The 24,347-nt window shown below is 40.6% G+C and overlaps 1 protein-coding gene across 1 annotated transcript in view; it reads left to right on the plus strand.

Annotated features, from left to right (window-relative positions):
* Positions 1-24,347, plus strand: part of MECOM (MDS1 and EVI1 complex locus) — a 346,217-nt gene that overhangs the window by 151,779 nt on the left and 170,091 nt on the right. Inside the window, exon 2 of the mRNA XM_055817377.1 lies at positions 2,084-2,433. Coding sequence (XP_055673352.1) covers positions 2,084-2,433 — 350 coding nt within the window. The remainder of the gene's footprint in view (positions 1-2,083; positions 2,434-24,347) is intronic.

The following is a 24,347-nucleotide window of genomic DNA, read 5'->3' on the forward strand; positions in this document are numbered from 1 at the left end:
GAGCCTGCTGTGGGTGGATGCAGCATTGCTGCTGGCCCATGAAGTCAGGGAGCCTGTTGGAGTTTCAGGAATGCTCAGGAGGTGCAGACCAACCTCTCCCACCCATCCCACCACGCTGGAAGAGAGTCAGGCTTGAGGGCAGCAGCAATGTCATGGTGTAACAGAGATGGCTGCTTAATGTGGTCATCTCAGTGCAGCGTGAAGTGAGTGTGGCATCCAGGTGGAGCTGTGTCTCTATGCTTTTAATGTCTTATTCCCTGTCCCCTGGAGTCCAGGCTGAATTCTGCTGTGGGCAGGGACGTACAGGCATGGGTTTATAGGTGCTAGGCACTGAGCAAGCTCTCTACACCAGTGCTTTCACGAGCACTTGAACATCTTTGCCAAACTCAGCACCACTGAGCTATGACAGGCAGGATTTCTGAAGCATAAGCAATGGAAAATCCTTCTGTGTGTCCTTCTTAGCTAAATGGTAGTCAGTCAAGATTTTCTACTTCTCAGAGTGTGAGGTATTAGAAAAGTGACAAACTAATCAATATTGGGTTCAATTGTTAAAGTACAGGGGGAGTCTGCCAAACCAGCGGCCGAGGGAATGGGTAGCTGAACTTGCTTGTGACATGTATGAGGTCATAGCCAGTGCCACATAAAAGAAAGAAAAACAGTTCATGGCTGTGAATAAATTGCTCACAGATGAAAAATCCAGTTTGCCAGTCATGTGATGAGAGCAATCTATTCAAATGATTTGTTATGTCCCAGTGTTTGTCTTAGGCAGTACCAGAAGCATGAAAGTACAGATATAAACCCGTGAGATAATATGTAACAAAGATGTGAGAGACAATGGGCTATGACCAGTTTCCAATGGAAAAGGCATATGGTGCTAATCTACCATGGATAGTTTCTTAAATGAGCAAGAAATTGAAAGAACATTTTAAAGTTTCCTGTTTCTTCACTGAAACGGAGTTATTCTGAACGCCAAGCCCAGTGTAACACTTTAACTTCTGGGCCAACAATATTATGCAAATATCCTCATGGTCGGGTCTTAAATACCCGATCTCTCTTCATTTCTTGGAGAATAGTAGTTTCACCTTCTATTTAGGTTAGCATTAAATGGAATGAGTTCTGTGTGTAGGAAAAGTATGTTGACACTACAAGAGTTAAATGGATGTAAATAATTAAGAAGTTTTTTGGTTAGTTTGTCTTTTTGCTCCTTTTGTGTTTTTGTTGGGTTGAGTACTCTGTTGCTGGTGCAGCTAAAGCCCCTGCTGAAGTCACTCAGATTTTTTTGACTAAGAGGAATTTACAATAAGCCTTACATTTTGAACTGTCAAAAATAGTGAGTTTTCCTTTTTTCTCTTTTTTTTTTTTTTTCTTCTTTTTGTTTGCTGGCTAAGCTCAAGAGACGAAGGGGTTTTTTAAATGTGTTTTGGATCTGCCCCAGCTTTTTTTGCAACTGTAAGAGGAGAAGGTTCATGTTCTGTATAAGGTGCTGTTTGGATCCTGAACTTATTTTAGACCATTTCGTTTCTTGGAGGTCAATGGTAAGACACTGATTTACATCATCTGAAGTTCTTGCCAAGATTTGTGTGGTAGGCTGGATCCTTTCCTCCAAAGACTAATTGGAGGCTATCAAACTTAATTTTGGCTACTTTACGTTCAGTCTGTCTCTCTGAAAGACCAGTAAAGCTTTCCTGCTTTTCACTTCACTTAGATTTCAGTTGTAACGTTTAATCCTGGCTTTCAATTGTGATTTCAAAGAGTATGCAATGCAAAGCGGTCTATCTGGACCAGATTGGACAGTAGGGTGTGCCTGCATGTACATCTGTATGTAATTCCCTTGCTTGTGTTCAATGATGTAAACCACTTTTGATGTCAGGAATATTGAGAAGCACTGTGTACCCCCAGGCCTACAATAGGGACAAGGCTCAGCTCCTTCCAGGGTGAGGCTCTGCTGCAGGACTAGTGATTGATGAAGGTGCCACCCGCCTAACAAACTGTCCTCTTCATTTCATGTGCAGGCTGAAAAAGGGTTTCATATGCAAAATCTGTCAGGATATTTCACATCCTGCTCTTTGTCTTTATTTTCCAGGTGACGAATGTTTGTATGAAAGCTTTCCTGAACTTCCTTTGGAGGAAGCAGCAGAAGCTGATGGAGAAGCTGCAAACGTCCAGTGTCCAGCATCCGTCAGCATTCAAGAGCTGTCTTCTCCAGCAACCTCCAGCGAAGCTTTCACACCAAAGGAAAGCTCTCCTTACAAGGCTCCAATATACATTCCTGATGACATTCCCATTCCTACAGAGTTTGAGCTCCGAGAATCCAACATTCCTGGAGCAGGATTAGGGATATGGACCAAAAGGAAGATTGAAGCAGGGGAAAAATTCGGCCCTTTTGTGGGAGAGCAGCGGCCACACCTTAACGATCCCAGTTATGGTTGGGAGGTAAGACACCGTACATTCTTTCGGTCTGTTGAACTCTCTTGCGTGTCTATAAACACAGAAGTATTTGCAAAATTTGAGTCCTATCCTGCAGCAGCCAGGGGATATTTGCGTGCATGAAGTCTGTGGTCTTTCAGGGCTTTCTAGATGGAAAGAAGTGTAAATTAACAAAGAAAACTGGCAGGAATTATTGTTGCTCTTCATGCACAAAAACGGTCTGGGTGGATATTAACAGGTGATGCCTCTTTTGGAGAAAAAAGAGGAAGAAGTTGTGCTGTTGGAACATTTCTGTACCATTTTTAAGCTGCTCTTGGATAGTCCTACAGTACGTCTGTGGGCAAGGGGTTTGCAAGTGACACTGCACTATCTGAAAAGAAAATGGGTGCTGCTTTCGGGGTTGTGAATTGCCACTTTCTGGCGACAACGTTTAGAACAGCCCTAAAATCTAGCATTGTGTGGTTAAAATGGCTCTTGCAGAACCTTGTGCTACTCGGGAACTTTGAAAGCTGGGGGTTTGACCCTGCTTCCCTTTAACTTGATGGGAGTTTTGCCATTCATTTGGTGAAGTATGTTTGGACGCTGGTGTCAAACCCAGCATATATGGGGATGATGTGGCTCATGTTACTTCTGCAGATGCTCTGAGAGATGTTGCTTTTCCTGAAGGCGCTCGAGGTCTCCTCTGGCCAGTACAGCAGTTGCCTCTTGCTTTCCCTGCTTTGGGGGGCAATGTGTTTTCCTCCTGAGGTATCACCGTGGAGCTGGCTGAGCTGCAGGTCTGTGGTCACGTCAGGGCTTTAGACCTCAAGTGGTGCACGTTGCCCGTTGTGTTATGGTGTAACAAAAGTTCTTGCATGGTTTTATTCATAGTTTTAACAATGTGTTGTAGAAACAGAGTGCAATCTCAGCTTTCCATCTGTACGTTTCCTTTGGTTTCTGATAAGAAGAGAAGTGCGGAGTTTGCACGGCTCTCCAGGGGCATGACTGACCTCTGAAGAGATGGGAGGTTCATTTTCCCAGGAAAAATTGAGTTGTGGTGGAATACAGAGGTTTGATTTGCTCTTAACTGTCCATAAACACTCGGTGAGTTAATTTCAAACTTTCCATCCAGTTTAAACTCTTGTGAAACTTGTGACAATGTGACAGAATAGTGTCAGGAGAAATTATAGACTTGGCAGCATTCTATTGAGTTAACAGACCCTGATACAACATATTTGCTGGTGAGAAATCTTTGTTATTTGAAAAAGGCACCAGGAAACCATAAAATCTGACCTTTAACCACACCACAATTAAGCTCAGATATTGATAGCAGAAATTAGACCAAAACTGTTGAGACATAGCTGTGCTTGCAGGTTTAACATATTCCAAAATTAGAGTATTTTAAAGGGAATCCTCAGGTGGTGAGTGCAGGATAGCCTCCCTAAAACTGAGGGAAACCCATCCTGATTCTTACACGCTGATAAAGATGCTGGTAGTATGCAGCAATAGTTGATAATGGTTTTCCTGCTTAAAATACTTAGGGTTTTGGGATCTGCAAAGTCCAGACAAGAAACACCTATCCTGAGAGTGCTGGAAGCTCAGCTGACAGATTAAATCCCTTTCAAGCTGCAAGACTTGTGCCATTTGAACAGTGTTATGTATTGGGGACAGCTGGGGAGAACTATTGCAAAATGTTGGAGCAAAATCACACAAAATCAGTGGTCGAATCCCTCTGCAATTTGGCCACTCATCTCTAAGTACTTTGCAGTGCTCAGGGGAGCTTAGAACTGAATATTTTTCTAACAAGTGGGTTAAGTATATTTATTGTAATTGAAGAGAGACAAAGAAATGCTGGTTACCAGAGTTTACACAATGAGTTAAATAGTACGTGGTGAAGGTTAGGGTTCAAGGACAGATGTGAGGGACCTGGTAGTGCTGAGGAAGACCTTACCAGAGCCCATTCCAGCCCAAGTGCTCATCACCACAGTGTTCTGGAAACCATCGTTTCCTTGAGCCTGTGCCATGGGGTAAAAAAGGGAGAGAGAAGCTGTCACTAGAGTGTGGGCTCAGGCAGTGTCAGAGGAAATGTGGGATTGTGTGGGAAAGGTGTTACCATTTATTGAGGTTTAAATACGGTCTTGGAAATTTAAGATTTTCTGGTCAATTTTTCTGTCAGAATGGGCATTTTTGTGAAACAGGGCACTTGTCCTGCCAGGTGCCAATAAGCCAGTTAATAAATGGGGAATTCAGTCTGCTGTTGCTGATATCAAGTTGATTTTTCATTATTATATTTTAAACGGAGGAAAGATGGAACCGAAATATCTATATGGTACTGGCTGTGGATTTAAGCGACTTTGCAGTACAGGAGGTTTTAAAATCTCTTTCCACAATGATGCTTGCTTGCTGAGTGAATTGCGCTGATACAGATACTGTCATGGTATTCTCTTATGTTTGATTACATGTAATACCTGGAATAGTTCATGGTCAGCTGTGCCCGGTGGCTTCAGAAGGGGAGATGCCTCAACCTGCTCAGACTGCTTGCTGGTCCCACAGGCCAAAGAAAGTATCTTGCTGTGTCTTGGCTTACTCATTTCTTCACCTCACATGTGCATTGTTCAGAGAAATACGTAGGGGGTTTGCAACATTGCTATTGCTTCTGTACTTATTTAGTTCTCTTGAATACACTCCCCTGTGGCTACAGAGAAGATGATTAAGTTATTGGAAAAATCAATCTTTCAGTTTTATCTGCATTTTTCTGTGTTTAAGGTGAAACACTGAATGTGCAATGGTGTTTGACTTTTCTAGATGATGAAGGAAGAATCTCTTCTCAAGAAAATAACCAGCGTAAACATATTAAAATATTTTTGGAAGGAAATATGAGCATCTTCCTGCATATATTACTGATTTTCCTATGAAAGATTTGTTCCTTTTTTGCAATTGTTTAGGATTGCTAGGTAGCCTAGAGTGTTAAATTACAAAATTTCAAACCCCTTCATGCATGTTGCAGGGAAGGGTTTATTGCTACATACAAATTTGGACTGTTTTACAACTACATACAAATTTGGACTGTAACTACATTTTTGAGAAGGACATTTTTATTCCCTTGCAAAAGCTTGTCATAGTTTTGGGTATTTGCAGCTGTTGGGATACTTATGACTTCCAGTTTTTCTGAATGATGTCCATCTGAGTTGATATTAGGATTAGCCTGTAGTGGTCAGGAGAGAAGTGGAAGTTGGAGGAACTGCTGCTGTTAAATTTTGCAGCCAGGCAGTTGGTGGTAAAGAAGAATCTGCTGCAGAAGGCTGAGGAATTTCATGGGGCCTGTTCCGACATTCCCCTATAGCAAGACTCCCTGTGGCATCGACACAGAGTTTTGCCAGAGCAAGTCCAAGAAAACAATGTCTATTGTGTCCATTTATACACTTCAGCCATAAAACACATTCTGGGACAAAGAGAATTTGCTGTGATATAGTTGTGCTTGGGTCATGATTAGAGTGCTGTAGACCAGTTTAAATGAAAAGCCATAAATTTTAATTTTATCTCATTTTGTGCATCTAGAGTCAAGCATTATCTAATCAGGTATTGGTTAGCTAAAGTACAAATCGAACAGGGGGTCACCGGACAAGGGGAAAGGTCGAGCTTTTTTGCAGTTTGTCACTGAGGTTTTAGTATTTGCCGGCAGCCCGAATATCTGAGGGGGTCGGGAGGCTGTTGCTCAGTGGTTGTTTGAAAAGGGAAAATTGACTGCTTCTTAATCAACAAAGAAAACAAGCTTTTAAGGGATGGCAGTAATTTTTTTTTAAACAAAAGCAAGGGAACACAAATTTAGTGATTTCATCATGGTTCATGCCCTTCTATGAAAAACAACTGGGAGAGTATTTCAAAGAAAGCCTTTGAATAGGTCACCCAAGCACATGTACCTATCTTGAACTGGCATTTTCTGGTGTACGTCGAATATTCAAATTCAGGCCTTTACTGCTACAGCAAAGTCAAAGTCTCATTCACAGGGACAATTTCTTCACAGCTCTTTTTATCCTAAACTTTTATTTCTTTTCTAGGAAGGCAAAACCAAGAGCAATAAACTCTAATAAATCACGCTTGTCACAGAAGTAAAAAATATTTTAGAGCTTTATAAAGCAGCATATAATCTGTTTATAGAGCAGAGTATATTTTCCTGTCATGGCAGTGAGGCTGAAAAACATCTCCGATTCAGTAGAGTGTGCTTGAACTGATGCTGTTACTTCTGAATGGAAGTTAGGAGGGCATTTGGCTATTTGTTTACTTCTCCTCTAACGTTTTCGATATGAGTCTTTGGGGAAAACTGCACAGCTTCCTAAAAATTGTTCTGGAGTACAGGCTCCCAGCTGTTTTACAGGGAGTTGAATCGTTGCAATTTTAGGTTTCAACTCTGCACTTTTTGGCTTTCTTTTGGCATTTTTGCAATTAAAGTTTAGGTTTATTTGAGTTTCTGGGTTCTAGGTATACAATCTGTCTTTATGAAAATTAAACAACAAGTTACAAAATGTAAAGGTATAGGCTTTTAGAGTCAGAATGTAACGTATATGCTTCCAAATCTGGGTTGTAGGATCTGAACTGGTGGCTTGGTTTTCTTGCTCTTCGTATCCAAAAACTGCCACTGTAATCAATGGGCGTTACCAGCTGATTCCTCTCTGTGTAATAGATGTTATCCCCTGTTTGTGAGTCCTCCTTTGGAAAACCTTTGTCAAATTTTGAAAGCAACATCTGTCTCTTTCTATGAAAACAGAACAAAAAGCATCTTCTAAATAACTGCACATGGGATTCACACATCTTAAAACTTGAGTTAAGCTATTCTTAATAAACAATGACAGTGCTGAGGGAAATAACTCCCTTGTTGTAGTCAGTGAAATCACAGTGGGAGAGAGCAGTAGATTATGTCTTTTTCAAAAAGGAAAAATAAAAGGAACAAAGGCTTAATCGTTTCTGAATATTTTTCTTTGGGATATGGAGTTTGTTCTAGTGTTAAATAGAAAACAACTTAATTTTCTGCTGTTGTCTGACACTTTCACACTGCACTGACTTTTACAGACCAAATCTTGACCTTTCCTTGAATTATTTTTAAGAACATTAAGATGCAAAGCAACTCCACACTCAAGCAGGTGGTTGGTAAGTGGGGGAGTATAATGCAGATTCCTTGCCTAGATTTTCTCGTTGTGTATGTATTTCATGTCTACATGCAGCACAGGGGCTCAGGAACCTTTGCAAAATCATGATTGAGGAAAGGCAGAATGTGGGTTATTCTCTTCTTTGGAACTAAAGAGGAATAATTTATTTTATAGGGGGAGGGGATGCTTTTTGATCAATACAAGACCCAACCGAGTTTTGCAGATAGCATGTTCAACCCTAGCATCATCTGCTTCTGGCAGCTGCAGGTTGGGGTGACATCCCTACCTTTTCTTCAGTACATAGGTGATGTTTTAGCCCATTTGGAGCTTGGCTTTGCAAGGCGTAGAGCACTCTGGCTGACATCCAATAAAGCACTTAGGCATGGCCTTATCATCAACAGGATTACCCAGGTGTTTGAGTTAAGCATGTGCTTAGCTGCTGCGTTAAGCTCTCTGTTAGGAACATAGTGTTCAGTGTCACATAGGACGGAGTTAATACCGTATAGCTTGCGTGGGGTGAGTATGCATGAGGGTGCTTAAGACAGCCCCTTGAAAGTTGCGTACAGAAAAGATACTACTTACAGCTCTGCTAATGTTACCAGTCTGAATTCTTCTGTTGTTTGCATCTGTCTTGTGGTGTGGCTGGGACTAAGTCAGATGCTATGGCAGCACTAGAAGTCCTGCAGCAAGGTAGACAGGTGCTTTGTGAGCAAAGTGTTGCTCCAAGAGGTGATGTCAGTTGGATGCCCCAGCCAGTTACCTGGCTGTTAACACCAGCTTTCTCCCTGCTCAGAGGGCAGACAGTTTATAATTAGAAATGAGCAAACATCAGGTCCTTGAATAGCAAGATATGAGCAGGTGGACTTGTCATTCAGTTTGAATTAAATATATTGACAGCAAAGGGGAGCTTGTGGTCCTTTGGGTTGTTTCATGTGGATGGAAGGAGGTTAGGACATGGGGACAACCCAGAGTAGTCCGCTGTCATCTTTCTCTACTGTTTCTTACTCCCACTCTTCAGTTTTCCTCATTCTTTGATTAACGTGATTAAGCAGAGTCTCACATCGTGAGATTGGTGGGATTTGATGCTCTGGTTTTTTGTACAAAGACCATAACCTTTCCTGGCTCAGGCATGGTTGCTGCTGCTCACTGGAAGGGGAGCATGAACAAGATCTGCAAAACTCCCTCTTTGGCTCTCCAATGGAGCTATTCTCAGAAAACATGCAAAACTGTATAGCACAAGTGGCTGAGAGGCTGTGGTGGCTGCCAGAAGGGAGGTGCCACTTGCATCTGTCCTGAACCAGCTCTGGCACCAGGGATGCTGCTCATGGGGCTGAGTTGCTGAGCCAACCCAGAGCCAACCTGGCAACAGCATCAGGACGAGTTTTTTGGCCTGTGCAGGAGCTGAGGGGGTGCTGGTGTGGCATGGCTGTGAAATCTCGGATAAAACCTTTGTCTCAATTAAACCTGAAATTGTTTGTGTAGAATTGACTATTTCTCCATCCATGGAGGATGCTTTGCCATGTCCTTGACCCTGGGGGCAGAAAATTCCCCATTTCATAGCACAATCTAAAGCCACAGAAACATCTCTGTAGGTCTGTGTATGTATTCCCCACAAAGCTACCGAGGTTTTAATTTAATCAGGAGGAGCATTAACTCCTGAGGGAAGCAGAGTGAAACCATAAGGGTCAAGTGGACTTAGAAGTAGGAAGGGGGGAAGGAAGTTTTGTCACCATCCTCAGAGCAGAACTGTGGCAAGTTTTCAGGAATTTGTATTCCTGTTCAAAATAAGGTAGTTATTATTTACTCAAACGTGACCTGAGCAGATTTTGAGTTCAGTAGCACTTTGTCCAAGCAGGTAATAAACTGGGAGAAAAGATGACATTGGAGTAGATTTCTGAGATTATAAAATACAAAGAAAAATAATTGTGAGAGATGCCAGATGTCCCTTTAAAACACAAAAACTGTAAATTGAATTTAGCCATTAAGAAAGACAACATCAGAAAGAAAAATATAAAAGAACTGAAGAGAATAATAATTGCATCTAATAGAACTGACAAACAATCATAATTCTTCCCATTAAATAAATATGTTATAAAGAATTTATTATGAAATGCCACATTATGCAAGCCAGGATTCAAAGATGAGTTCTTTGCATTAAGTACAGTAGATGCCATTAAGGAAAACAGTCAATATGTCACTAAGCCATGGCCTGTAAAATTAAATTGATTTGGTAAATGTAAGTAAGATAGATCTGTTTGCTTTCATCATCAATTTTGAGTGGGTGAACAGGTGATGTCACCAACCTGGGAGCGATAAAGATGCAGGACCATCTGGAAAGCTTTGTGATGGATGGGCAACTGCTTTTGGATAGTGACAGTGCTGTGGTACTTTGTCACTTGGGATGCAGTACTTAATAACTTTTCAATACCATCATAATAAATTTCACTGCCTTATTAATATAGAAATGGTGAGTTATTACTGTGATGGCTATTGTAAATAACAAGAGATGCAGCTGTCAAAAGCTGATTGTTTGGGCATGTTTCTTTAAGCAACACAGTTGACTTGGGATAATCAACGTATGTCTATACCAGCAGAGTTTATTGCTCTTGTCAAAAGAAAAAGCTGCATTATTCAAAAATTATATGAAGTCCATAATAAACAAGTTTAATATATTATCAGACTTTTCCTATAAGTTTCCTAACACAGGACAATAAATCACTTTTAATAATGCCTTTCCGTGTACAATAATATCCTTATGCTGTAATAATGTCCTTTCCTAACTATTCACCAAACACAGAACTTCTGAAAAAACAGAAAGGTATCTCTCACTCATCAGAACACTTACAAAATTAAATCTCCCTATTTCATTAAAAGGTTACTTTTGATATAAAGCTGATGGGCTCTAGCTGTGTCTTTAATTTTAATTGAACAGATGTAGTTAAAAGTAATCTATGACAAAGAAATACAGACAAAATTATAACCATGTGTCCCTAAATACTGGCAGGAAAGAGCATCTGTGGATGTTTTATGAAAGCCCAGGGCTGCTCTGTGACATTGCTGGTAATGTCATCGGTCTGAGGACTGGAGAGAAACAAAATGCATAGATAGTTGTTAGCAGAAGATGAATTACCAGATCAATCATTTAGCACCATTCAGAGTATTATACTATTGTTCCCTGGGAAGATAATTAAATCAATGATGTCTTTCTTATTTGTGTAGAGAGGCACAAACTCGTAAAGAATATCCAAAGCTCCTCAAATATATTATTTCTGGATTATTTTTTTTTAAACCCTACTGACTTTGCCTTTCAGACTCTAGCTTTGTCTCTCTTTTCAATTAAATGTCTCTCCACCATTTCTATGACTGCTGAAAAGAGAGCCAGCAGTCTATTAACAGGCAATAAAGTTCAGGAAGCCTAAGACTAGTTTCTTGGGTCAGAGGTGAAAATTGCATACTAAATGAAACAAAGGTGTGTCTTGATGGCTCAACAAGCAGTGGAGAGACAAGCGTACATGTGGGCAGGAGGAGATGGTCATCATTAAACAGAAGCAAATGAAGACAGGGGTTGGTGTATGGCAAAATGCTTATTAACCCAAATGAACACATGCACTTCAGAGGATGTAGCACTGAGGTTTGGCATTTAAACCGCTGCATGATTTAATAGTACCATTGAAAATCTGGTCATTTGGTCTAATGAAGACATCACTAGGCTTTAAAAACAAAACAAAAGCCCCAAATCCTGCTTGCTAGAGCCTGCAGGTTGGGGTGTGTTTATCAGAATGGTGCAAAAATATACTTATCTGGAAGTAAAGAATAGAAAACAATAACTTGTTAATAGGGTATTTTGACCCCAGAGAGTATTAATATGGCTTTTTATTGACGTGACAGCCCTCGTATTTCCTGGCTGAACAGTAGGTGGCACACGCAGGAGTGAGGCCATAGGTTGTCATAATCCAGCCCGATTTTGTATAATCACATTAACTTTGGCACATACAATAAGCATTAATTTGGAAAAAAATAGAAACGTTAAGTAGCCTTTCCTTTTAAAATCGAGTCCTAGCATTTAGTATGCAAAGATGTAAAAGATCCCACAAAAGGCATAACATTTCATCGGGTGAAGCCTATGGCGTAAAGGGGCTCTTGTGTATAGTGGGTTTCCCAAAGTGTTGTTCTTAGTCTTAACTTGATGAAGTGTATTGGCAACGTGCACAGAGCCGGGTTTTTACATGCTGCCTCAGAGACCTGGTGCGTAGCTGTTCGGGATTTCTGAGAATAATTTTCAGTGCCTTACTATCTTCTCAAAATGACCTCGAGTGGTAAATTGGCGTTCAGAAATGTAGCTATAACTATATGGGTATTTTGTTAAAAAATTAAATCTGAATATTCATGTTTTCTGAGAGATTTGTGGTCATGGTATTTCTGTTGCTTACAGCAGCAGGTATTTCAAAACCATGTTGATTTTGTGCAAAAATTTAAGTCTCTCTGAGATGGAAAAATGGCAGTTTGGGTATGGGAAAGTATCAGCATTACTGCATTTACAGAAAATATTCTTTAAAGCCAAAATCTAAGCAATCATCTAGCGATAACCTCTGCATAAGCCAAAAATCTGCATGCGAATGTGGAAAAAGTGACTTTTCTTGCTAGTGTTAATGTGGCATCTACCTGTTTGGAATACCTACGTGTGTAGGCATCTAAATGACCAGTTAACAAGGAGGAGAGAAACCAGTTTTTCTATCTCTAATGCTAAAACCAGAAATGAACCTGCCAAACCCTCTGTGTCTGCAGAGGAAGATGGTGTCGATGCCCAGAGAGAGCAGGTGTGTGCCGCAGTGCCGTGCCCATGGCCTTTGAAATATGCCTTCTGTTCTGCACAGAAGACAGTATCTTTGTTTCCTCTCAGTTAAGACTATGTAAGGAGGCCTTTTTTTCTTATTTATTTGAAGATCTGTGGTCTCAAAATGAATTTTTTTGATCCCTTGACCCCTGGCAGTGCACTTCTCTTTTCTTCCTTCATCACAGTTTTCTTTCCCCTCCCATAGCCAGGGCTACTGTCCTCCATGCCATCCCAAAACCTCACGAGTCAGCTAAGATCCTATTCAGCCTCTTGAAAAACCCTGTAATTTCCTTCTCTTTGGCCCTTTCCAAATCTTTTGCAAGTCTGGTCCATCTCTGGCCATCATCTTCCTTTATTTTTTCAGCAGGCCACTACCATAATGTTCATCTTTGCCTCTGGCATTGCCTGTGTACACAGTTTGCTAACCCGGATTATTTGCCTTTTAGTGTCTACATATATTTTAATTTTCCACTGCATCCTTTCCTGTCTCTGCTCTTCTCATGTCAACATTTCAGTGTCCCTCAGTCCACCTAGGCTGGGTGCTCCACTGCTCCGGGGGACACAGGCTGCCTGTATCTTCCCACAAACTCTTCTCTCTGCTTGAAATATCACCGCTTTCACCCTTGGCAAAGCGGCTTAATCCCTACCAATATGAGGCCCCGCTATTTCCTTTCAAAAGTTGATTTTTTCAAATTATCTCCCAAATTTGATGGCTGGCATTGTTGTGAAAAAGGCAACATTTCAACTTCTGTGCTCAAAGCCTGTTCCCTCCCACCCATGCAAGCGAAGCTGAATAAAATGTGTTTTAGGCAGAAATAATGATGCCTTGTTTCCACACTAGTTTAAATAATTATTTGAAAATTACGACTTTAACAGAAGCTGCTGTGTGTGTAAAGAAACCCTCCTGGTAGGGATTCAGCTCTGTAAGTGTGGCTTGTTTGGCATTTGCATTCAAATACTTTTGTGCTTCTGGAGCGTTTTTTAAGACTTGACTATCTGCTGCCACCACCCATGACAACAATGCACAAGTAGAAGATGAAAATTCTGGTTTTCAGCCCCAGCATTCCTGAATAAAATTTAGCTGATTGCAACAGTATCATTTTGGGTGTGATTTTTAGTGGGTTTGACTTTGAATGGGTTTAGAAAAGGTGCTTGAGCGGCTTTTGTCCCCATGCTAATGCCCCCGCAGCAGTGGGAGTCAGGAGGAGTGAAATGATGACCTGAAATAGCAGACTGCTCTAAACAGAGCTGGATTAATGTGAAATGGGGCCCTCTCCCCATCCAGCCAGGAAGCCTTCAGCCAGCCTGGGGGCACCCGTGCCATACCCCATCCCGCATCCCCTCGCAAGCCCTCTCCATCAGACCCACAGCCCCTGAGCCCCTGCTCCACTCCCCAAAGTGGGTGTCCAGCAGCCCTGGCAGGGTGATGAGCTGTGTGCCATGCCAAACATGAAACGGCGGAGGGATCAGAACCCAATTTGCCCATATTTTGATGGGTTTTGTACAATTTTTTATATGTGACGGATGCGTTTGATGTGTTTGGAAAATTCGGCAGCAGTGTTCCTCCTGTGATATTGCCAGGCTTGCTCTGTAACACTGAAGAAGAAGAAAAAAAAAAGCCTTAGTGTTGGGAATTATAAATAATTTGATGCAACAGGTTTAAGTTACCATTTTTGTGGTGAAAAGAAAAGCTTAGCATGATCCAGATTTTCCTTGGTTTCCTCCCATTCTGCTGAGAAGCAGAGGTATTCACATTTCTTTGTCTAACAGTTTTATAATGTCTTAAGAGATTAACAGTGAGCATGAATGAGGGGCTGAGGATTAGACGACAAAAAGCCCAGGCCGTCCACTACCTTGTTTGCACATTTTACATTTTTCAGCATTGCCGAGTGAGTATAGAAACTAAGGAAAGATAATAAGGACCAGAGTCCCAAAAGTGTTTAGTGATTCAAAAAAATTCAGATGCCATGTCAGAACTGACAGAATGATGGAGCATTATGTGGCAGGACCCACTTTTTTGTCTTAGGGTAAGCTCTCGCCCTGAGTGAATGCAGATGTTATCGTAGGATCCCAGACAGACAGTCAGTGAAATGTGACAAGCTGTCAGCAAAGTTACACTATGTTGAGTTTGCTAAAATATCCCAAAGCTTTGTACATGGCTTTTATTTATTATTTATTTATTTATTATACATAGAAAAGTTGGCACAATCAATCTGAAAAAAAGGAGGGAAGAAGAAAAAAACCAAAAAAAGCAATGGTTACAGTAACCTTTCCGGTCAGAAATCCTTTGAATGGTTCAGACGTGGCTGTAAAAGTTTTTTTTAAGAGTAGAGGAGAATTATCATCTGAAATATTTGGAAGGTTCTGTTGGTGTTGGTAAAATTTCTGAAAGCAAAGCACATGCATGGTAAGGCTGTTAACCACATGTCATACTGTGTCAGTCATTCCCTGAATGATTTGGGTATTTACCCCTGTGAAATGCTTAGTCAAACCAGTAATAGCAGCCAGCAGAAGTGAATCCTACCAGTACTCAGCTTGGCTTTCTCTTTAGTGGGGCATCAGCTTCAAAATACAGGGTTTATAAGCAACTGTAATTCCTTTACACTTTTTTTTTTTTTTTAACCTCAGAAATAGAAACAAGCTGGTAAAATGGTAAACTGAATGGCAAAAAGGATGTAAAGTGAACTGATCAAAACGTGTTCGGGAAAATAAAAATATACATCAGGGCAAATTGATGTAAATGATCTGAATTCAGACACCCTGAAGTAATAATGAGGCTCAGAAAATTACTTTTGTTTTGAAATTTGGGTCTACAAGGGATGTTTGATTTGTAGATATTGTAACGAGATATAAGCTTTTTCACTTTTGAGTAGAAGCCGAAGGGCCCCATTCTGCATAATCCTAAATACTTAACTCTCAAGGAATCTGCAGGGAAGTGTTGTTATTTATATGCCAACACACTCCCAGGACTGTGCTCAGTATTTTCTTGTTTTAATACTTCATTATGTAGAAAATATAAATATATACTGGCAAACGACTATTTTTACACATGCAACTGATTTTCACCTTTGAATTAAGACTGCATCAGATTCAAGCTTTTACATAATTAGAGGACGGGGGGCCTGAAATACTGATGTTTTCAATTTCTTTCACAGATTTATTTTAAAGGTATATTTCATTATACAGGCAAGTAGATTTTGATTTGAAAATGCTAAAGTAAATTGCATATCTGCTTTGTAAGTAATTATATATATCATTCACAGGAACCCCTTTAATAGTCTGTATTCTTGTCTTATTACTGTTAGCTTAAGCCTAAATTTAACGAGAAGGCTGTTTATAGTGGCACAAACTAATATATTTTGCTAGAATACAAGTTGCAGTATGTTCATTCTCTTCAAAGCAGAGCGGAATAATGCATGTGATTTATAATCAGTTTAAGTCTCCTTTTGAATGAGATGATCTTTCATTATTTGTTTCCATATACTGAAAATATTAATTTACTTCTAGAAGCAGGGGAGAAAGGGAAACAGAGCCAGCCACAATTTAGTGTAATTTGTGTTACGGCAAAATGTGTTACCAGACAACACAATAACCTTCCTTGATTTGGAAAAATGGGATGCAAAGACGCTTAAAAGATAACAATCTCGTGCAGTGTTTTTTTCAAAAAACCTGAAGTAAACAATCCAACTAAATTACGCATATGGAGGAAATGATTGAGAATATGTTTAGCTGGTAATCGCACTCATGCCGAAGTTTTAAATTTCATCTGTCTGCTCAGATCTATTGTGATCCATTAAGTGGCTTCCTTTTTTTCCGACAAATTGAATGCTGCAACTGCAAGGAGCTCTTTTGTTCTTTTAATTCAGTCAGCATGGAAATGATTTTCTCATTTCAGGCCCTTTTCTGTCCTCTCTTCATTGTGTCAATAAAATAGAGTTGTGCAGAGCTGCTCTAATCAGCTTAGAGTGCTAATTCATTGCATGGGATGCTATCTGGGTCCGGCTACAGGTGGGCACTATAAGGGGTCAGTCTCCAGGGGAGTCTAATTGTGTCTCTCTTGGGTCTTGTTTGCAGAATAACTGAAATCTCAAACTCTGGCTTAAGAAAGGAAGGGAAAACGCGGAGACGTAGGCATATAGGAGCATGCACCGTCTCTAGATGTACCTGCTCGGTCTTTTAGTTGCTTCTATTTTGACACTGTTTGGGGAACGAAATGCTTTAGTTCAGTGGCATAAGATTATTAAGGCACGTTGTAGATCAATTTAAAAATGTAAATAAGAATGTGGTCATTTTGAGATATAGGTGTGCAAGAGGGAAACTGATGCTGTGGTGCTGGTGAGGGTTTTAGGGGAGGTTTGCCTTTAAATGTTAAAGGCTTTTAAAAGACTGATGAAAACCAAGAAAATGTATTATTTGGATAACAAATCCTCTCTGCACATGCCAGTGGTGGTCTTTAGCAAGCTTTTTGCCAGGGCACCAAGGTACACTGAGCGCAAGGCAGCCTGTCCAGTGCTAAGGAGCCTAGGAAATCCCAGGCAAGTGAGGCAGGGAGCCGGGCTCCCCCGTCCCACCCCAGTGCCTAAAGCCCATGGCAGCCCCTTCTTCTGGTGTGGAGGGGCTGTGCTAACAGCAGGAGGTGATGCTTTCTGCTGGGCGCTTCGGGTCCTGTACTGGGTTATCTCAGAGAGCTGCTAGGGAAAGGTCAAGAGAGGACTAGTGCAGGGGGAATGGAAATCTCAGGTTTATCTTCTGCCCCAATATCGCACAGTTTGGCATCAGAAGTCTCCCTGATGCAAGACAAGCATGCTGCAGGCTTTGTTGTTTTGGTTTGGGTTTTAGTTGGTTTTTTTGTTTATTTGTTTGGGTTTTTTTTCCTGTTTTGTTTGTTTGCTTGTTTGTTTTTAAATAGATGAACTTATGTTTGCCACCGATCACAAACAAACTGAGAAAAGGGGTGCTGGTGGGGAGAGGGGGTTAGGTGACTGCTGGTGATGTCTCCTGTCACCTTGTCCCAGGGTGGGAGGCGTGGGAGCATCTGCCCTGGGATGTGTCCTTGCCTCTGCCAGCCTTGCACCCTTGGGGCGGTCCCTGGCACCTTTTCCATTAGGGACTGAGCAGAAAGAGCCCAGATTTCCAAGACAGATGTGATAGACACTGCTAAATCACTTCCTGATGTCGTGCCAGCAACCCCAGCGATGTTACAGCACGCACAAGTCTGCTCCTAGCACTTGCTGTGCAAGCCAACAGAGATGGGCATAGACAAAATAGTAATTATGGATCTCCTACCAGAAATTTCTCAGCGCTTTGAAGATGGCAGAGAAGCCCTGGCACTCCTCCTCGCCAGGGAGGAAGGGCATAGCTTGTTGCAGAACAGGCAGAAAGAAAAATGCAGTAGAAGTGGTAAACACAACTGTGCAAATCATACATTTCCTTAACAGTGTAGCAAAAGGTAAAAGAAGCTTTATTTGGACAACGCTTTTTTTTTTTTTTTAAATTAACACGAAGGTTTTCTCACAGAATGCATTTCCTGTGCTCACAATTGCTCGTGCAAAAATTGGGCACTTTGGAGTTACTTTTAAAATGTCATACCTGAGAAAAATTATTGGGTCCCTCCCAGCCTCTTTTACCCCTGTGACTGAGGTTCTCACTTGCTTATGTGTAAGAAAAGCAGAGAGGGGATGGCTGTGGCATGTACCCGGGGCAGGGGCAGCCACTCTCCTGGATGGAGCACAGGGAGTTTGGGGAACGGGCATGTGACACAGTCTCCCAAAAGCTGGTGCCTTTTCTGCGGAGAAGCCAGTGCAGGCTGCAGAAGGGATTTCAAGGCAACGTGAGCTCGGCAGGACATCAAAGCCTTGTCCTTAGCTACTTCCACAACTGCAGTTTTCCATCACTCCAAAGTGAACCTGATTGAATTTGGGCAGGACTGTTCCCCATGGGTGGATTTTCTACAGGAGCGATAAGCTGTCAGTCTATTGTGGTTTTGTGGCAGAGCTGCCACCATGAAAATTAATTAACATACCTGAAGACACCCTGAGCAGGAAATCATAGTGCTGCTCTGTGATTCAGGGGTGAATAGGATCTCTCTATTATCAAAAACTCCATCAGGGAAGAGGAAATTAAGTTCCTAATTAGACAGTGTCCAAAGGAAGAAGTGAGGCATTGAAGAGATGAAGAAAATTGAGAGGTAGCTGATGCACGTATCAGGCTAATGATAGAAAAGGAAATAGTAGAGCTTGAAAGGTCACTGACCTTATTAGGCTAGGAGAAAAGTAGTAGATCTTCAAAAGCTTTCACCTATGATAGGTTGACAATGTGTGAAGTTCTCTAGATGGTCAGAGAGGAAAGACAGCCCAGAAAGAGCATGGGAACAAATTAGGTAGATTACAGTGAACTGCATCAATGCAGCATGAAAAGCGTGTTTAGAAAAGAGAGGAATTCAGAGTAGAAATAGCCAGAGATGTTTCATTATTTGACAAGGTCTCTTTTCAGTACGAGTACAGGATTTTCTTTCCCACTTGGTAATCTTATTTTTTTTTTCTAATATCAATTAAGCTCAATAATGATCCCTCCCTGGGTATAACATTTCCCTAGTGAAGTATTTGCTTTCTGCTGAACTGAAATATTTCGGTGGTAGCCAATTCTGAATTTTAATTTCAGTGAGATGAAGATAGCACTGCTTAATAAAAGCTTCAACGTTGCTTTCTGAATATAAGAAACATGTTCTACATCACTTAGTGAAAGCATTGGAGCTCCCTTAGTGGCAAGAGACTTTTACCTTGGAATACCAAACCTGGCCAGCTGCAAGAGTTTTAAAGGCTGTTATAGGTTATTTTCTCAGTAGGTAAAATCTTCCTGGCTCTTTAAACGAGATATTACAAGAAACAAGTCTATAGCAAGTCAAATGAAATACCCCTGCAGCCTGCCTCCTCCCAGCCTCTCTTCCTGCAGCAGTTTTGTGCTGTACATAGGTGATTTCTCAGAGCCAGCAAGGCCTGATTAAAATCTTCCCTGCTGGTTCATGTACAAGCATGGGTTTGAGTTTTAGAGGTAGAGTTGCTTCTCTCTCTTTCTGGTAAATGCTCAAGTTTTCTTGTTCTGACTGTTGATAGGAAAGGGGGAGAAGGAATGCAAAGAAGAAAGGAAATTAAAAATCCAGCACAGCGTATTTTTCATGCAACAGAAGCAATCCATTTACAATGTAACATAACAGCAGTTTTTCAATCAAAATAAATGAGGACAAATTCTCTGCTGGTAAAAAATGGATGTAGCACCATGACTTTCCTTTAACATAAGCAGAGTACAATCCATTCCAACAGTACCGTTATAAACCATATGTGAAGACAGACCGGGAAAAAGCCAAAGTTTTTTCTTTTGTTATAAAAAAGTGAAATGGTGGTTTTTTGTTGTTTGGGTTTTTTTTTTTTTTTTTGTGTGCTGTTTTTTTTTTTTTTTTTAATGCTATGGATAAAAAAGTAAATACTGTTGTATTCTGAAATTAAAAAACCCTCTGTGGACAAATGCTACTATGTGGTATTTGACAAATAAGGCAAAAGGTGCTTCCAGATTCTACCTTGAAGAGTTAATGCTTCCTCATCATCAGAAGAAAAATCAAACATGGTACACTTCACATCTTTTTCTGGTGCTTGTGATCCTGCCCTGAAGCAGAACCACTTTGTAGGACTCCAGCCTGGAGGCCAGAAGTGCTGCTGAACCCGTTGAGCAGAGGTGCGGTGCATGCCTCCATCCCTAGGAGGGCTCTGCAGAAAGGCGTTATGGGTCCTAAAGTTCCTGGAGATGGAGAAGGACTGCCACCCCCGATTAGATGTGGTTTGTAATAGTATCGTCCTGTTTTCACTCACCACAGTAGAACATTTCTACTAGGCTAACAAGGCATAGGGTAATGAGAAACATGCCAAGTTTAAGGGAAAGAGGAGTCGAACCTACATACAGGAAACAAATGTGATCAATTACCCCAAGTGTAGAGCTCACAGATACCTTATCTTAAGGCTCCTTAAAGTAAGAACTTGATTGTTTCCAAATGCGTCTAAGGAGCTAGTGATAGAAACACATTAATACGAGAGACGTGAAATTTTATTACCTCCAAAAATTGTCATTATTACTTGCTTCTAAAGACATGGAAGAATCAACACAACTGTCTAACACATGATCATAGCAATAAATCTACGGCTACCTATGCATGTGCGGGCTGTACATGTAGAAGCAGAGTTTTAACATTATATTATCACAGTCATCTAAGTAATATTTCAAAAAGCCACCGGTATTTATCACAAAAAAAATTTCCTCTCTTGCAGTTTATTTTATTCATTTTTTTTCATTAGCACTGGACCTTTTTCTTTTCTTCAAATATTTTAAAGAAGCTCAGCTGGTGATTAATCTCATTGTAGGTGTTAAACCTTCTGTAGACTGTTACTGAACTTAGATTGACACTGGAAATGGGGATCGTTAGCTGAAATTTCTGACAAATGGTGCATTTTCTGAAGACACTTTAGGAGCAGGGAGAAATGTGTAATGGCCAGCTCATACTAAGGTATGGATTTGACCTAAAGTTACGTGACTCTCTGCTAGTTTTTTAATGTAAATCTGGTTTGTTTAGGACAGGATTATATTCTTTTTCATGAAATTGCTACTGTCTATAGGAACATCGCCCATGAATGAATGTGTGGGAGACAGAAAGTCAGTGTGGGCAATCTAACACACTCTTCCTGTGCATGCAAGTTGTATGTGAGATCTGATGGAGGTATACGACCGCAAAACTTGGAATTGCATTAGACCAGTTGTTCGAGATGAGCGTGGTGCTGCTTATACCTTGTGGGTGGACTTATACTTGCTGAGACTATGACTGTGGAGCAAGGCAGAGTGTTGCCACTGGTTTTAACAGCAGTAACACCAGCATCTGGTGTTCCTACACATGATAGTATTCCATAGGAAAGCAATTTAAAAGTTAGGCACTCAGGGTTGATGTATTGGTAGGAGGAATCAAAATACAATGTTGGTGTTTTTTGTCAGTAAAGAGTCCAGACTGAATTTCCAAAGAGTCTGTTCACTTTGTAAATCTGCACCGGATCCACCTTTGCATAATGCAGACTGAAATGAGGGCTAGAACATTTCAGTTTTGCTAGACATCTCTTGACATCGGTGTTGCTGTATGAAGGGGGTTATTGCTTTGTCCTGCAGGGGCAGGATTGTTTCCATTAAAATGTGTTTGCTTCTCTCCTGAGATAACAAGTTCAGCAGCATCTTTAACACACTATTCTATTTAGCATCGTTGTTTTGTGTCTGAGATAAAAATTAAATTGTTCTAACATACATGCACGTTTACTAATTCCAAAAGAATGAGGTGTTTATTACAAATGATCATTTAAACTCTTCAGACAGCCTTGTTATAGTGATGCATGGGGTGGTCATTTCAAAGGACAATGCTAAAATGTTAAAAAAAAAAAAAAAGTTTCAGGCATTTTCAGCTGGAATTATATTCAATACCGACCTGTTACGGTTTATTAAAGTTCTGCATTTTAGCCTGGAGACATTTGCCGGTGCAAAAGTAATGGCTACTTTAACATTCGTGTACAAAAGTGGAATTTAAGAGATTAACTTGCATTTGACCTACTTCAGCTCTCCTGGTACTGAGGGGTGCAGAGGCACAGAATTAATTTCTCTCAATTTGTGGCTCTCAGGGGTGCTGCTAAAGTTTGAGAGTGCTTGAATTTTAAGAGTCTCCTGGTGTGCTGAGAAGGTTTTGTTACTGCATGGAGTTCTGTTAGCGGCAGGGACTGAAGTGCCAGTTTTATCTATTTGATTAATAGCCTGATTGAGTTCTAGTGTATCTTTGAAAGAAAAAAACATATTTTCTCTCCCACTCGAACAGCATTTTTTCCCACATACGCCGATTCTTCTATCTCACCCAGTAACAGCAACTTGAAACAGCCAATGGACTGAGAAGTGTCTGCTGGGTGTAACTTCTAGTCTGCAGCTCTCAAGCTGAGATCAGCTTTACATACAGATCTGTCTTACCTCCACAGTAATCTGGGATTTACCCAGGATCTACTGTATGTTTGTTGTGTGTGATATTAATGGGCTGCTCCTAACAGGATATAAGTCAGGGTAGTATTGTTTGGACTGATGTGATTTTAAAAGCTAGCAAATGACTGTGCAATTATTACTCCAGTGCTGTGTCTTTACTACAGTACTAATGCATCTAAAGAGATTTTTGGCAAAGCAATTTATACACTTGTGAAATTGGCTGTAACTACTGAATGTGCAACACTTCCTTCTCTCACCGAGTTTAAAAGGTCTGTTTTAGTTCCTTATCAATATGCTTCAGCCCTCCTTTTCCTTTTAAAATAACTGCTGTTCAGTGGAAGATTTCTTTGTGCAGAATCAGGACTGACATGACGTGATTTATTCCCAGCTCACTGCAGTTTATCAAGGAAATAAACAGAGGAAGCAATAATGCATGTAGGTACCTTCCTGTGTCAAATATGCATGTTGGGGAATAAGATGATAAAGACAAAAGATTTCTAAAGTCTTCTGAATAAATTTTTTCTTGATTTATCACATTGTCACATAGGTATACTGGCATTGAGTATTTATCGTTTCTCGAAATTTTAAAGTAAAAGCAACTTCTGCTTCTCTGAGATCTCCAGCTAAATCATAGCACAGCAGAGTCTGGAGGCTGCGTGTTTGTATGTTACTGTTTATCAACAAGCACAACATTAAGCGTCTTCTGCCTAACAGAAAAAATGCATATTAACCACAGCAAAACAAAACATGTATCTTTGTATTTCATAACATACATGAAGAAACCAGCAATAGTACCAGGATCCATGTAAACATGTGCAGTGCACTTCTACAGGAATGCAATTGAATTGTGTAATTTTTACCTATCAATTTAATAGAGACTAATTGTGCTGAGAATCTTTTCTGGAAGTTCACAAAGCCTTTGCCAGGTTTTGTTGTCGGATCCAACTTCCAAAAACCCGTGATTACAGGAAAACATAGCTTGTCTTTGGATCTGTGATCTATCAACTATCTAGCTGCTTATTTTCAGCAAGTCTGGACTGACCAGTGCTTTTACCTTAAGGAAGTGGCTGATCTTTTTATTTCAGGTTAAGGAAATTAAGATAGATTGTTAAAATAGGGAGGTTTTATACACAGAGCTCTTCCACAGGGCTTCCTGTAACGGGATGCACACAGACATAGCTCAATGGAGTTGTTTTTGGCATGTAACTGCTGTTAGAAGTCATGAAGGATTTTCCTGGTTTTTAGGGGGAAAAAAAGTAGAATCATTGACTGTTTTGAAGATTCACTGTTAAAACATAAAACCATATTCCTATGATGAGTTCTTAAAAATGTATCAAGGCCACCCATTTCAACTCTGGAGAGGTATATCTTGCTGTGGTGTGTTTTCTTGATTTTGTGGCAATTTTTAAAGCTCGTATATTAAGGTTTGCTAAAAAAACTTTTGATTTTATGTTTCTTACTCTTTCATCTGGTGGAAAGCTTCAGTTATTACCATATATGCTCCAGTGAAAAGCAACAACACCGGTACCCGACCCAGTGTACAGAGTTAATGTCCTGCAATCTTTCCCTGCTCCTGAGAGTCAGAGGGAGTTTCCAGCTTCACTTTTCCTAGCAGCTGCCAACGTTGTCAGCACTGATCTGTCAGAAAGGATTTTTCCTGGCAAAACTTTGAAGCTCCTTTCTGACATCCCCAACAAACTAATTGTTGTCTCCTGCCTCCGAGAGCCCTCTGAAGTCCCAACGAGTTAGTGTCTTCTCAAGAGATGAGAAAGGGGACTCACAAAATCAATTTATCAGGCTATTACGCATTGTCATCAGCCAAAACAAAAACCTGCTAAAGACAGGAGAAAAAGAAGAAGAAATGGGTCTCTGAGAAAAGGTTACAGAACATCCATCTTCTCTCCTCTTCCAATTGTTTC

This window comes from Falco peregrinus, chromosome 12 (genome assembly GCF_023634155.1).
Source record: "Falco peregrinus isolate bFalPer1 chromosome 12, bFalPer1.pri, whole genome shotgun sequence".
NCBI classification, from domain to species: Eukaryota; Metazoa; Chordata; class Aves; order Falconiformes; family Falconidae; genus Falco; species Falco peregrinus.